General features: G+C 57.1%; 1 protein-coding gene across 4 annotated transcripts in view; it reads right to left on the bottom strand.

Moving 5' to 3' along the window:
• NDRG4 (NDRG family member 4) overlaps positions 1-15,245 on the bottom strand; it is a 47,830-nt gene that overhangs the window by 4,602 nt on the left and 27,983 nt on the right. For 2 of the 4 annotated variants that reach the window (XM_008575048.1, XM_008575023.1), the window contains exons 3-15: positions 12,705-12,749; positions 5,073-5,178; positions 4,699-4,819; positions 4,553-4,615; positions 4,317-4,377; positions 3,104-3,190; positions 2,967-3,023; positions 2,364-2,467; positions 1,532-1,588; positions 1,400-1,451; positions 427-474; positions 220-255; positions 42-93 (exon numbers count right to left, since the gene is read on the bottom strand). In XM_008575048.1, coding sequence (XP_008573270.1) covers positions 42-93; positions 220-255; positions 427-474; positions 1,400-1,451; positions 1,532-1,588; positions 2,364-2,467; positions 2,967-3,023; positions 3,104-3,190; positions 4,317-4,377; positions 4,553-4,615; positions 4,699-4,819; positions 5,073-5,178; positions 12,705-12,749 — 889 coding nt within the window. Of the gene's footprint in view, positions 1-41; positions 94-219; positions 256-426; positions 475-1,399; positions 1,452-1,531; positions 1,589-2,363; positions 2,468-2,966; positions 3,024-3,103; positions 3,191-4,316; positions 4,378-4,552; positions 4,616-4,698; positions 4,820-5,072; positions 5,179-8,428; positions 8,551-12,704; positions 12,750-15,245 lie in introns of those variants that run through there. The other 2 variants (XM_008575039.1, XM_008575031.1) reach the window with 2 other exon arrangements.

Here is a 15,245-nt window from a genome sequence, read left to right as displayed (position 1 = left end):
CCACCAGTCCCTAGGTCTTCATGGGGTGGGGATATACTTACTGTAGCCCATGCCTTGCAGGAAATATTTGAAGGCTTCAGTCAGCTTCCCTGGCTGCAGGAGGGCAGAACAGGCACATGCTTTGAGTCGCTGCCTGGGATTAGGAGAGAGGGGGAGGGCTTCCCTCACTCCCCACCCTCAGGGTAGGCAATATAAGGGTGGGAGGGCCAAGAGTCTCACCTGTGTGACCTGGGGGAGCCCCCCGGAATCTGCCATCTGCAAGGAAGAGAGCAGGGTGAACTGAGCAGGTCCTTCCCACCTGGCCAGGCTCCACTGACCAGACACTGTCCTGCTCCCACCCTGGCCGGGACCTCAGGCAGGCCTGTCCATGAGGATGGGCCCATAGGCTAGGGGGAGCTGGCCCAAGGCTGGAGAGGAAGGCCTCACCTTCAGGAAGGTCGTGGTGGTTGGGTCCAGTTTGGAGTTGCACTCAACCTGGGGAGTGCAAGGAGCCAGCTTCAGTGACGACCCCTACCCACTCTGCATTGCTAAGGCAGGTTATATGCTTAGAGGCCCAGAGCTGGGGAGGTGCAGGGAAGAAGAGGTAGACCCAGCACCTAGGACCTGTGGGAGGCTGCCCACCCCCAGCCTTTTTTCTCCCCAAGGCCCTGGAGATCAGTTAGCTGTTCCCTGAGGGGCCTGAGACCTGTGGACCCTTCTCACAACTGTTGGTGGGCAGGCATGGGGCAAGTGCTGGGCAATGCCCTCTTGGAGGGCCCAGGGCCACATTGGTGGTCTGGGAAAGCCCCAGGGGCCACAGCAGTTGGGCAGTGGGGTAAGGCATGCCAAAGGCCAGTGAGAGACTCCCAGGCTGCTGCCTGGGTCAAGATGGCTCTTCCTCATGGGCACAGGAAGGTTTGGTATTTTCCCGGCACACTGGGGTGCTCCGGGCACTCTTGGACCCTGAAGCCTCCAGGCAGCTTTGTGCTGATGGGTTGCCCCATCCCCAGGCTGCCTGCTCCCAGAGTCCCAAAAGGAGAGGAGACACAAAGCCCCCAAAGACAACGGGTGTGAATGGTGGTCAAAGGAGGACTGTGCTGTTGTGTGTATGGATTACTTTTTTCCTAATGAGCCAATCAAATTCTAGAGAAAGGAGAGCTCTTAGGCTCTGGTCCTGAAGTGGGTAGAGACGGAGGTGGGGGCTGTGTTGTTGGGAAGGCAGAGAGAAGGAGCCACCAGGTGGCCCAGTCCTGCCCCAGCACCCCCCGTCTCCAGGCAGTGGTGATGCAGGGCAAGATGGTGGGGAGCAGATGGGAAGCCCACTGTCCAGCGCCTGGCCTTGAGGCTACCCTGGGCTGGGTCCTTACTCCTACCTATCCCCTCCCCCCAACACCCAGCCAGGACACAGTCCCTCACTCACCACCCCATCTTCAGCAGGAGCATTATCCCCGACCACCAGCATCACGGGGCAGCTGCAGACAGAGGAAAAGGGCTCTCAGGCGTGGGTACAGGGGACAAAGGCCAGGCAGGCTGGAGGGCCAGGGACACTCACCGGAGCGTCTTGGCATTGGGCACCGTTCCAGGCCGGTTAATGTCCAGGTCTCTGCGGCTGTGACAAAGGAGCAGAGGTGGACATCCCAGGACTCAATTGGGGGTGGGGTGGGGTGTTCCCAAGCCCAACACTGCCAATTGGTGAAACAGGGACATGTGGACCTGCTCTACATAAAAGGGGCCTCGGGGCTCCCCTCAGGTCTGGCTTCTTTCCAGACCACCCAACTCATGCCATGTGGGCTCTCAAATGTTGCTCTCTGCCTCCCTTAGAGCAATGCACACTGCCACCTGTGTTGTGAGAGTTTCTGCTGCTGGCCGGTCTCCTGGACCATACGGGACGGCAAAACCTGGTTCTCTCTTCTCTATTGTCTTTCCAGCACCATGCACACAGCAGGTGCTTAATACTTATTTGTAGGAGAAAGAGGAGGGCAGGCAATTGAGGGGGTTGCAGGGCCAACCCCAAAGGGATTCCACGGAGCACAGCTTGAAAACCTCATTCAACCTCCTCCCCATTTTACAGATGTCAGCACCAAGGCTCAGAAGGGTTGGGTCAGAGATGTCGCTAACATCTCCCAGGGCTCCTGACCAGCAACGGCCCAAAGGAGAAGTGGAAGAGCTCAAAGACCAGAGTCCAAAGCCCTGCTCCCCCTCCACCCCTCAAGGGGGTGTGACTCTGGGCAGGAAGCGACCCCTTTCCTAGGCTCAATAACCTGCAAAGTGGGGCAAGCATGTTGCCTGCTTTGCTTCCTCCCATGGGCGGTTGTAGGGAAGGGTCCCCCAACCACAGTGGGGTGCTTGGGTCCCAGTGCTGCCAACCCCCGCTCCGCCCACACCTGTTGTACATGTTCCAGAAGAGCTGCAGGTTGGCCTGGTTCACCACGTTCCCAATCTGCTGCCGGTAGCTCTGCACCAGCTCTGTGTTGTTCACCAGCTCCTCCTGGGCCCGGGGAGAGGGGATAGAGGTGAGCATTGAGGGGACCAGACAGAGGGACGCGGGCTCAGAGGGGCCAGGGAGGTGTCACGGCCAGAGCAGCCCTTGCCCCCCTCCCAACAGGGTGGGGGGAGAGGGTGGGACCTTAGGAGGAGGGCTCCCACCCCCATCTGTCTTTCAAATACTGTGGCATCATAGGTAACAACAGAATATGAAATGAGACAGTTCAGATGCCAAATGGCCACCACCTGCCTCCTCCTGCTGGGTTGGGGGGGAGGGTCCAGGGTGCCCCTGAAAGTGGGCAGAACCAGGCCCTTCAGCCACTGCCCGAGGCGCCATGCAATCCCCAGCCTGGCCTCCCCAGCTCCTATCTGAGAATGGTCTGCAGAAGTCTCCACCCCTTACCTGGCTGAAGAGGTGGGAGAGCACGGTGTCGGGCAAAGTACTAGTCAGGCCGGCCCCAGCTCCTATCTGAGGATGGTCTGCAGAAGTCTACACCCCTTACCTGGCTGAAGAGGTGGGAGAGCACGGTGTCGGGCAAAGTACTAGTCAGGCCGGACAGCTGTAGGGGGACCGAGGCAGAAGCCAGTGTGAGTGCCACCCTCACCGTCACCACCCCCATCCCAGGCGCACCGTGCTCACCTTGGTGGCAGCCCAATCGATCCAGCCTTTGCCATTGGGGTCGATGTTCATCAGCACCAGCCCCTCCACCAGGTCAGGGAAGATGAGCTGCAGCGAGAGGGCAGACAGGGCTGGGCGGGGCAGGGGACAGGGTGCAAGGAACCCCAGTCTTCCCAAATGGCAAATGGGTTGTAACATTCTGGCCCTGCTCATCTCTCAGGTGGTTGAGAAGGTCAGAGGTGGTAGAAACGCTTTCTAAGGGCGTCGAAATGCCGTTGTTGGAAGAACCAACTGGCTACGCCTGGGAACGTGCATGGGTTCTCACCTGCAGATGCCTCATGTGTCCTTCTCCCTACCCCAAACCATTAAACATTCTTTGATTTATTTAGCATCTATGACTGTATCACTGTTTCCCACCCCTTTTAATATATCTTTGAAGATGGCACTGTTGCAAAACTGAGTATTAAACATGTTAAAATCTTTAACATGTTGTTTCTTTGCTTTTACAGAAAATGAAGCCCTAGTAGTGATGTAAATTAAGTAAGAAATTGACCTTTTCAAAGCCTGTTCTCTGTTAGATGCTGTAAAAATGATCTGCATTTTCTGTTCAATTGTTTACCCATGTTTAGTGGAAAATGCCAGTATACATATAATACTACAGCTACATTAAGTTTGTCTGGGGGGCAAGGTATGGTCAACAGTTAGCAAAATGGCTAAGTTCTGAAATTTAAACTGGAGTTAAAAATTCCAGTTTTGACTCCTCAAAAATAAAGTTTTTGTTTTTAGAGATGGAAAACTTTCAGGCTCCTAACCGACATGATGTTTTTGAAATGTGACTTTCTTTAAACCTCACAACCTTAATAAGTGTAATTTTTTGTTAAGAAGATTATTCATGCTTAAATATACCCTTAATTAGTGAAGGACAATCCTTATTTAGTGGCTAGAGCAATTAGTTGTATAGTTTGTTGCTAACAGAAATTTTGGCCTTGGATAATGGTCAAACAAACTATAGTTTATAGTCTTTTGAGGAAACATATGGAAAAGATAATTTCTTTTTAAAAAAAATTAATTTCCTTGCAGGAAAAAAAAAAGGGGGGTTTCTATGGGAAGAGGAAGTGGGTGGAGAAGGCGTCAGAAAGAATAGGGAAAGTTCCTTGCAGCTGAAGGGGGCACCCCGGGAGAGACCTGCCCTGGGATGGTGTTGGGGTATACGGGTGGGGGCGGGAAGACTCACTGCAAACTTGGCCAGCACATAGGCTCCAGCTCCCACTCCGATGCCAATCACGTACTTGAACCTGGTGCAGAGCACGGCTGGTCACTTTAGGGCTGGGGGTGCCATTTCCCATGAATCCCATCCAGAGTAGGTCCTACCCACAGCCTGGAGCCCTCATCTGGGGCAAGGTGGCTCTGTGGTAGTGGTGGGCACCCCCTGACCCCCAGCACAGGGGCAGGGGCTAGGAGAACACTCACCCAAAGTGCTGCACCACGCTGGGGAGCATGGCAGCCAGCTGCTCCATGGAGGGGAACTGGTACCTGCAGGCAGAGCATGAAGTCAGGTCCCAGGTTCAGCCTAGGGTGCAGAGCTGGGGACAGATGGAGGGCTTTTGGGCACCTACCCCTGAGGAAACTGGGACGCCCCCACCTGCTGTCCGGGTGCATCCACGTGGCACACCACGAAGTGCTTGGTGATCTCCTGCATGTCCTCGAAGTTGAAGAAGGTGTTGAAGCACAGTTTGTCTGCAAAGACACACCCCTCAGCTGCTGAGCAGAGGCGGTAGGGAATTGAAACAGAGGCCAGTAGGCCCTGAGAGGGTGGGCGAGGAGGAGATGAGCCTTAGGGTCCAGCAGGGAAATTGAGCCAGATGGCTAAGGCCACAGAGCTAAGTGTGAGGGGGGACCTGCAGGGCTCGGGGTGGAGGTGGGGGGGTGTGCCGCACTGCTCTGGCAGACTCAAGCAGAGGAGGGCTGGACAAGGCTGGGCTGCACTTACGGTTGAGGCCCACATCATGGTAGGTAAGGATGGCTGGGCGGTTCCCCTTGGGGGAGCCCCGGATCACCACATGCAGAAGGCCATAAGGCGTCTCGATGTCATGTTCCTGGTGGGGAGAGACAGCACTGGACTCTGGGCAGCCCCCACTCCTGGCTCTTCTGGGGAATGAGGCAGTGGGGCAGCCTGGAGGCTGTAGGGCCTGCAGTTGAACCCTTATCCAGGGCGTCCTGTTCTCATCACCCCAAGCAGCCCCCAGAGAGGACAGACCAAATGCAGCACCCCTTCTCAGGGGTGTTTAGCACAGGGACAACATGAACTGGTCTAAATAAACAGGAAAGTTCCGGTCCCCTCTGCAAACCAGCCAGTGAATCGTGCTGCCACTGCCCAGACCCAGCTTTTTCCCTGCATTCAGCCCTTGAGGGTCCCAGTGAGGCTGGTTTTCTCTGTCTCACTGCAGCCCCTCCAGACCTTCTGCCACCCCAGTCTGAATCCCTCCTCAACTCAGAACCCTCAGGGGCTTCCTACTCCTGAAGGGGAACAGCCTCAAAAGCCCTGCCTAGAATCCTCAGTAAATACCCCCATACCAGCCAAGCTCAGCCCCTGGCCCTCGCACCTGCCTCGCTCCTGCTCATGCCGTTCCTTCCACCTTGAATGCCCTTCCCTGTGACCCAAGCCTCCCCACGGCCTCCCTTCAGGTAGGGCCGGCTTAGACGTCCACCCCTCCCCAAAGGCTTTGGGCAGTGCCCACTCTGGGGTCCTCTCAAGTTCACACCCTTGGTTTTGCTGCTCAGGTTCATCAGTCCCTCAGGAAGACCTGGCTCTGCCCCTTCCTGTGTGACTCTAAGCAGGGCACATCACTTCTCTGTGCCTCAGCCCCTTCATCAGGAACCATCTCATAGGGACTCTGTGAGAACTAAAGCTGTTGTCTGTGGAGCGATAAGCACTTGGAGAGGCCCGGGGAAGGGGGCTGTTGTGCTTGGGCACCCCCAAGCTGGGGAGATGCCCTGCTGCTGGTCCCTCTGGAACTCAATGGGGACACTCTAAGAGGATATGTTAGAGCTGAATAACCAGCCCCACCCCGTACCATGGGGAGCCCCAGGAATCACAGTGGGTGGCTCCATGAGTTGGAGACTTAGGTGGCAGGAGCCAGCTTCTCAGGGACTGGTTTTCTTGGGTCTCAGAGGACCACTGACCAGACCTGTCTCTCCAGTGGGGAGTGACAAGGTGGTACCAACCCCATGGCCAGTGGCCACATCCTGGGAGCAACATTTCTGCTCTGATTATGTCCCTGCTGTCCTGCAGGTGGGCCCAGGCCACCACAGCCTCCCACTTCCCTTGCCTGTCTTCCCCTCTGGGCCCATCAGATCCAGGAGCAATTCCTGCTCACTGACCACTGACCAGATCCTTCTCATGCATCTTCTCATTTACTCTTCACATGCACCCAAGGCACAGAGGAGGAAACTGAGGCCAGGAAAGGAACAATGAATTGCCCAAGGTCAAGCCCAGAGTGGGCAGGGAGGGCCTTGTCAGATGCCAGTCTCGGGTCAGGACCATGCACTCCAGGCTGCATTTTCTGAGGAGGAGATCAAGTTCCCTCCAAGAGCCTTTCTGAGCAGTAGCCCCTCCACAGCTGCCTGTCCCAGCTGGAGGTCCATGCGGCATTCCCCATCAGTCACTTCAGGTTCTCTCAACTCTGGAGGGCAGGGTTTGGTGACAGGAAGGGCGCACCAGGCAGGCGAAGGAACTGCGATGGCCTAAGGCTGTTCTCCGGTGGGGCCAGCGCTCCCAGTGCAGGGCAGAAGTCAGGCCCAGGGCAGTGTCCTCCGAACCCAGACCACCACCGCCCGCGGGTCTGTGTGAGGGAGTGTCTGCCCTCCGCTGCCGAGAAGGCCCCTTGTACCCTCCCAGCACTGACGTGGCCACCAGTCCCCGTCCCCCTGGGCCGCGGCGATCGGCCGCAGGAGTCACCCTACTAAGGCTCAACTCCAGGGGATGCAAACAGCTGGGCCTAGGAGGGCATGGGGGCATTGGCCAGGCTGCCTGTCCCGCGCGGCCCAGTGACCTTGGCGGAGCCCTCCCGCTGAGCTCCCTCCGCGGGGAGCTCAGACCCAGCTCAGCCTGATAGAAGCCGAGCAGCCCGGTCTCTCGGGTGCTGCACAAGGGGACGCACTCTGAGTCCCCCATGCCCCAGGGCCGAGCGCTCCCATTGGCTCGCGGTGACGTCAAGCCCAGGCCCCGCCTCCCCTCCAGGTGGGCGCCTGCGGGAAGCGCTGCAGGCAGCAAGGGAGGGGGCTGTGACATCCCCTCTCAGCCTGTTCGTCTCCCTTGGCCGTGACCTTGAGGGCTGAGAGTGGCCCTCTGAGCTGGGCTTCGGCGCGCGCGCGCGCGGCGGGGACGGTGGTGGTGCGATTCTTTCTGTCGACCACTTCAATAATTCGGGGGACAGGGTCTGTGGGGGTGGGTAGGAGCTGACGTCGTCGCCTCGGTGCAGAGCGACCCCACAGTCTGCTGGCTCAGCAGGACAGGCGTAGGGGTGGGGGGTAGGTCTGCCCTTGCCTCTCCCTCCTTGAGTCAGAACGGCACGGGGTCTGGGTACCTGCTGCCCGGGGGGCGGGAGGAGGCGCCCTGGCCACCTGGGGGCCCCTAGCCCTGTGGACTCATGGCTCCAGTGCTGCCTTTCCCCACCTACAAAATAAGGCATAGCGACCTCTCCTCGTCCCCTCCCCCGCAGGGACCTCTGCCTGAAAGCCGTCTTTATTATCGCGGAGCCCCAGACCTCTCTGCCTCTGCCCTGCTGGCGCCGCAGTGCCCTGGGGACTGCGCAATCAACTAAGAAGGAAGAAAGACACTGCTTGTCCTTGTGCTGGATCGCACTCTAGCGCAGCCATCCAAATAACCAAGAAACCCCCCTCACAGACAGGACGGCAGACCCAGGCCAGGAACACAGCCTTGGGTGCTCAGAGAGGACACCTCCTCACCCCCTGGGCTGAGGTGGTCCCAGGCACCTAGGCAGACACACGCCAGGCAGAGAGCACAGGTCAGTGGGATGTACACACATTGGCACATGGGCGCACACAGGCCATGCAGACAAGTCAGGCAGTGTGCTCCATTTCCTGCAGAGATCCCACCCCTCCCTCCTCTCTCAGGTCCGGACTAGCAGCTGCCCCCTACTAGCAACTACTCCTGCAGACCTGGGCACCAGGGAGACTGGAGCCCCATTGGAGCCAAAGCTGAGGCGACCGAAGGCAGAGCTGCCCCCCAAGACATGGGCAGAAGGATGCCCCTTCCACCCTGGGAAGGTCACAAGATGCCCCGTCCTCCCTGCCAGTCTCGCTGCCCCCAGAGCCCTCACTCACCCCATCCCAGCACTCCGGCATCTTGCCGAGGGAGGGAACCCGCCTCGACCGGGAAGGGCAAACAAAGGCCTGAGTCACTCGGGTCCAGAGGGAGGGGGCAGCTCGAATGGGAGACAGTCGGCTCTGTGATGGGGCACCGCTCCTGGGCCATTTATATGTGGATCCTGGCCCAGCCTAGACCCGCCCCTCTTCCCCGCTGGGTTTCTGAGCAGCCACTCGCTCACTCAAAGCCCCCACTCCCAGATTGGCTGCTGGAAAGCAAACCTGGCTGCAATTGGCTTTTGAGGTTCTCACTCGCCCAGCCCTGCTCCTGCCCCTCCCACCCAGCCACACATCATTCTCGATGGTCCCCAGCCCCTGCAGTTTGCATGCACCCAGCACACAGGCACACTGCAACAGCTGCAGCTGCTTACCGCGGCCTGGGAACACGGGAGCTGAGGTCACACACACTGTCCACCCTATGTCAGGCACACAAGGGCCTCTCACAGTCACACATACCCATGTGGGGCAGGGCAGGACATATATGCATGCCCTGGGGAGTACAGAAGGTCTGAGAGGGCCCCAAGCCCAGCATCCCAGGCCCAGCCTTCCCATCAGGAAGGCCTGGATCACTTAACCTTGTGGAGACCTGCAGAGTCACTGTTTTTAAGGGCAACCTGGGTCATCATCGTGCTTCAGGGGACTCCTCTTTCTGCATCCTCCTCGGGGGTCTTTCTCCCCTAGGGCAGCTCCCACTCTGTCCACATGTATGCCCAAGGGCTTACCCACACTGCTGAGAGCTGGGTTCTGAGGCCAGGGCCCAGAGCAGGTTGCAGGACCAGGGGTGTGGTGGGGTACACACCAGCCCTGCCCTCCCCACCCCCCATCCTGCTGCAAGGGGCTTGAGGCCACCAGAGAAAGGAGGAGGGATGGGGGACAGCCTGTAGAAGTTGACATGCCCACTTCCCACAGACCACCCCCCCCAGCCCTCTTTCTGGAGCCAACTAGTGTGACACATGGCTCCCAGGTCTCTGGGGAGGGATGGGGGACAGCCTGTAGAAGTTGACATGCCCACTTCCCACAGACCACCCCCCCCCAGCCCTCTTTCTGGAGCCAACTAGTGTGACACATGGCTCCCAGGTCTCTGGGGAGCAGGACATACAAGCCACCTCAGACTCTATGCCCTGTGCTCCTGGGCAGCAAGGATTTGTGTGGTGAGCTAGCCCCAGGCATTCAGGTGGAGTAACAGAGGAGAAGGGGAGCCAGAGGAGGGCGGAGGAGGAGAAATAGGCCATGGAGGCGAGCAGAAGAGGGAACCCAAGAGCTGCGAGAACAGGAGTGACAGAAGGAAAGGAGGGGTGCTGGGCGCCCGTGCCCCCATTCTGTCTCACTGGTGAAGAAACACACCACTCGCCCCAGCCCATTCATGCTGACAGTCCTGCACACCGGCCGGCTGCCCTCAGGCAAGGCTGTCAACTCCCTGTCCCTGGGTGCCTGGTGACCTGCTCCACACCTGCCACCGCACTCTGCCTGAGGGCACCAACGACTTGCCCTGTCCCATGTCTGGCCCCTCGCATCCTGGCCATGCTCACTGTTCCTGTTCCTGCAGCCACCGTGGCACAGGAGGAGGCTCCAACTGAGGCAGCCTGCTAAGGCACAGCCCTGCCCTCTGCACTCCCACAAAGTCCTCCATATCCCCCACGGTCCTCACCCCATCCTATGCCCACTCCAGTTTCTGCTCTGAGTGGCCTCTCCGCACAATCAGACCCAGGTAAAAAGCTGACCTCTAACACTACCCACTTCAAACCATGGCCCCATTTCTGCTCAGCTCACTGGCTGCAAATCCAGACTGGGTTGAAGTCCTGCCCCACCCCTCACTAGCTGGGTGACCTTGGCAAGGTTTTTTAACCTCTCTGTGCTTCAGGCTCCTCAACTGTGTAAGAATTATGCCTTCCTCACAGAGTTGCTATGAGAATGAGAAAAAACTACATAAATTGCTCCAGCCCTGACCCCACCTCTGCCCAGGCCAGGGGAGAAATAGGACAATCTGTGTGCCTCTCCAAACTATTGGCCCCTTTGCTGGAGGTTATGCAGTTGCTGTGGCCAGACAAGGCAGGCTCAGGTCTTGCAAGCCAAGTCCTGGTGCCAATCACAGCTCCGCCACTGTCACTTCTTTGCTGTATGACCTTGGGCAAGTCAGTCAACCTCTCTGAGCCTCCGTATCTATAAATAGGAGAAACAGCAGTGCTTCCTGCATAGGTAGTTGCAAGGATAACACACGTAAGCCTCATGAACCCAAGAGAAAAGGTGAGGAAACTGAGGCACAGAGAGGTTAGGTAATTTTCCCACTCAGCTAGTAAGCAGTGGAACTTACTAGTGCCTCAGCAGCCTGAGCCCAAGGTCATATTCTTAAGAGAAGCAAACGTGTACTAGAATATCTCCCACATGCCAGGCTCTGTTCAAGCCCTTTACATGTGTTACCTCATCTTATCCTCTTAATACCCACTTTACAGATGAGGCACAGAGAGGTTTGGTAATCTGCCTGACATCAGGCAGCTAGTGAGCACAGAGCCAGGAACCACGGCCATGTAGTCTGGCTCTGACCCCATGTTTTGGTGGTCATTTGTCACAGCTGAGTGTCCAAGTGCCAGGCCTGTGAGCACCATCACCTCACACTCAGGGAGTTCCACGCTGCCTGTCTCACTGTAAAAGTGAGGAAGCTAAGCGCAGTGACTGGTGCTGGAGGTCAAGTGGCTTGTAAGTGGCAAAGCCAGGATCCATCCCAGGTCTGTCTGGCTCTCAGTCCCTCTCTCTTGCTACCTCTCCTACTGGCCAGGCCCACTGAGGCAAGTGCTGCCACCTGCCACTGCGAAACAAGGGATAAAATCCCTGCCAGGCCTTGGTACAGATAATGGCCACTCTCGCGGCTGCTATTCTATAAAAAAAAAAAAGCTAGCTCCATGTGGTGTAACCAGGATGGACAGGAAGGAGCCTTTTGACACCAGGCTGCCCTTTACTAAGCAAAGGATCTTGGGAACTGGCGTCTCACACACGGGGAGTGGCTGCCCTGGGGTGGGCCTGGCAATCTGGGGGCTGATGCACAGGGGCTCAGTGGGGAGAGAGGGAGGCTTAGTAGAAACAGTTGGGCACCCAGGGTGCAGTGGGGACCTCCTCCATGACCCCAGCGAGCATGTGCATGTTGGGGGCTGGCAGTCAACGCTGCCGGCCTTGGCCTCCCACGTCGTGGAGGGATTTTATTCTGCCAGCCCCCTCCTCAGGGCCTGTCTGTCCACGTACCCCCTTGGTGTGCCTGCACTGACCTTCAGCTGTCCCATCCTCCCCTCCCACCCCTCCTCCTGGGCTCACATTTATTCCCTGCTGCCGCAATCTCATCCCTTCTTTCCTAGATCCAGAGTCCTTTGTGTTTGAAGATGACATTCCCAGGGAACCTGAGCATGTGCACACCGGCTGTCCTAAAGCCTCCCCTCACGTCCTTGAAATGGCGCGTGACCAAGAGACCAACACACAGGCCCAAATGCTGTGCGCCCTGGGGGAGGAGCTGGCAGGCAGCCCCACCTCCCGTGTCACCCCTGCGTCCAGACCGCGAGGTTGGTGCTGCCATGGGGCTGGGGGACTGACCCAAATCGAGGTCAGGCTCAGACAAAGGCAGTGGCCTGGAGGCTAGTTCCATCTAGACAGGAGGAAGGGCCTGAATTTGTTCAGCATGTTTTGGTGGCCAGGGTGCTAGGGAACTGGTGAGGCTCCCCTGACGTCTGCTGGTAGATGTTTTCTGAGACCCTGAAATGAACGGTCACTATGGGACTCAGAGGGGAGAAATAGCTGGCCAAGTGAGGACCATCATCATGCAGAGGGGCAACAACAAAGAGTGATTTCAGTTTTCACGGAGGATCTGGCAACCAACTAAAGAGGGCATGATTGTCCCGGCAACTGCTGCCATGGAAACAGGAGCTATTTTGGATCATCCACCTGGCTTTCATTGGAGGAAAATGCTGATTCGGATGACAACACCCCTTACTCCCTGCTAAGTCCTCACTCCCCCCAGGACTCCCCCCACCCACTGTCCTGCTCAAGGAGGGTCAGACCGCCTCCCCCTCAGACATCTCTCCATTGGGCAGGGGCAGGCAGAGCGGCTGTGAGCAGTGGGGTTGGTCCTGGAGGCTCCTCCAGGCTGGGGTCACAGAGAATGCCTGTGACCTTCCTCTGGGACCTGGCCGGCAGGGGTGAGTGGTTGGCCAGCTGTCGGCCCCACACCTCAGGAGGCTGAGCCTTGACCTACCTTCCAGTCTGTGTCTGCAGCCAAGAGGAAGGTGTCGGAGTTCTCCTATGGGAAGGCAAATAGAGGGGTGGCACATTAGGCCCCAGCTGGCCTGGGGGCCCCCAGGGGCTCTGCCCTGAGCAGATTCTGTCTCTGCTCCCCAGTCCATCTTAATGTTAACAAAAGCAGTCAAGGACTTGCCAAGTGCTGGGCACCGGGCTATCAAGTACCTGATGGATGAGCCCATGAGCTCATTAACTTAAAATGAGAAGATTTCCACTTTATAGGTGAGGGTCAGAGAGGCTGAGCCACAGGGCTAGAAAGTGGTGGAATCTGACGCCAAATCCTTGCTGTTCATCATTTTCTCCTCTTGCCCACAGTTTTCAAGGTCTGACCCTCAGGACACAAGGCAGAGGCACGGGAAGGAGGGAAGAGGCAGGCAGGACTATCACACGCACTTTAGAGATGGGGAAGCTGAGGCCCACACAGTGGGGAGTAATGAGGCTTGTCTAACCCACACAAAGTCACAAAGTGGGCTGCTCCCACCTTGCCAGACCTGCCCACTTCATGCTCTCAAAGCACTAGGGCTCATTTTATACCAAATAGTGTGAATCCTTGATTAGTGCCCATTCCTCCCAGGGACTGCTGGTGCCACGGGGACAGGACCATGGCTGGCTGTGCTCCCAGCACAAAGCCTGCAAGGAATGGGCTTCCTAAACACAAACAGGTCAGGATGAACAACAGATCTTGACAAATGAGGGGGCCGAGTCTCAAAAGGTATCCTCAGTTTACAAGATAGCATGGATGGAGAGTGGGCCCTAAACACAAACAGGTCAGGATGAACAACAGATCTTGACAGATGAGGGGGCCGAGTCTCAAAAGGTATCCTCAGTTTACAAGATAGCATGGATGGAGAGTGGGGGAGTCGAGGCTTGAACCCCATGTATCTGAGTCACCAGCCTCTCCCTAACACCAAGCAGCCCACAAACACCCTGCAACTGGGCCTGGCTCTGGCCCTGTGGCTCACCCTCTCTGGGTCTCCGCATCTGTACAAGGGAGCTGGGCCAGCTCAGAGTTGGGCACATTTTGGCCTGGGAAGGAAAGCTCCCAGGTGAGGTTTACCTCCTCTGGGTAGAGCAGAGCTCAAGGGCCCTGCCTTGCCGTCAACTGTGTCTGTCTAGAAAGCTCTCCACTCCCCTTTGCAAGGTGGTGAGCTCCTAGGCAGGTCACTTAGCCTCTGAGCCTCAGTGTCTGTGAGGATTAAATAAGAAGCGTGGTGTTACCTATGGTTCTGTCCTTTGTACTCCCACCCTGGGCTTTGTGTGCTATAGATTCTCCTATTGAATAAACACGTGGATAAATGAGATGATAATGAATGAGATGGTCAAATCAAAAGCAGGACGTTACTGGAGAGTAACAGGGAAAGGGTGAGTTACTAAAGGCAGACCCCAAATCCCAAGAGTGGGAAGGAAATGAATGAAACCAGTAATTCTGATATTTTTCTCAAAACAAGGAAAAGCTCGGACACCTGCATTCTGGCAGGTGGGGTGGTAGAGAAAGTCAGATGGCACTAGGGACTCTCACACCTAAAGAGGAGAGCCAGGCTTCGGGCACCTGTGACAGATTATGAAGAATAGCCACACCCAGGCCTCCCCTACTGGCTCACCCAAGGCCTGGGGGCTCTGCAAGGGACAGCGAGGGAGGCGAGGACGGAGGCGGCCACTCCTGGAACCTCTGAGAGGAAGCGGCTGGGGGAGGGGACAGGGCTGGTTATCGATGAATATTCCCACCCAAAGGCCTTGCACACAGGGGGTTGGGGGGAGTAGATGTGGGAGGTTTTTATACTGGAGACCTTAAGAGGGCAATTATCTCAGAGAAGGAGGGAGGAGGCAGTTTTGGTAAAAACAAAATCTAACAATAAGGATGAGGCAGATAATGGCAGGGTGTGCTGTGTGCTCCCAGAGTGTGGGGGGCCCCGGAGATGGGGGTGTGGGAGGCAGCACCCAGAAGCCAGGAAACAGCAGAAATAACACAAGCCAGTTCAGATGCCCTGTAGGTCCTGTGGGCACTGAGTGATCACTCAGAGGAAAGCAGGCAGGAGAGGGGGCCCAGAAGAGGAGGTGGAGAGGCAAGGAGCAGTGTGCAGGAGACAGAGACAGGGACACAGGCACAGGTAGGGGGGACCAGCAGCAACTCTCCCACGGAGCTCTAGGCACGCCTAGCAGTTGAGTCCCCAGAGGCAAGCCAGTGTGATGTGGCAGGAAGGATGTGGGTAAATGGGCAGAAGTATTCACTCCTCCCTGGACTCCAAGAATTTGCACCTGGCAGATTGCAGAAGATATAAAAAGTGAAAAGGACAGGCACTTACACACGCTGCAGCCGGAAAGGAAGAATCTGAGTGTGAGTGTCAGAATAGCTCTTGAAGGCAGAGAGAGAGGCAGGACCACACCAGCGCCTCAGTGACATCTGGAAAGATCACTCGGGGAGGTTGTTTTGGGATTGGGGCTTTTAATGAGCCTTTGGAAGAAGCAGATGTGACCAGGTCCACAGCACAGGGGTTGT

The sequence above is a fragment of the Galeopterus variegatus genome, unplaced genomic scaffold, assembly GCF_000696425.1.
Source record: "Galeopterus variegatus unplaced genomic scaffold, G_variegatus-3.0.2 Scaffold58, whole genome shotgun sequence".
NCBI lineage: Eukaryota > Metazoa > Chordata > Mammalia > Dermoptera > Cynocephalidae > Galeopterus > Galeopterus variegatus.
Note: the sequence above shows the minus strand (reverse complement) of the source record. Positions and strands in the feature narration are given on the sequence as shown.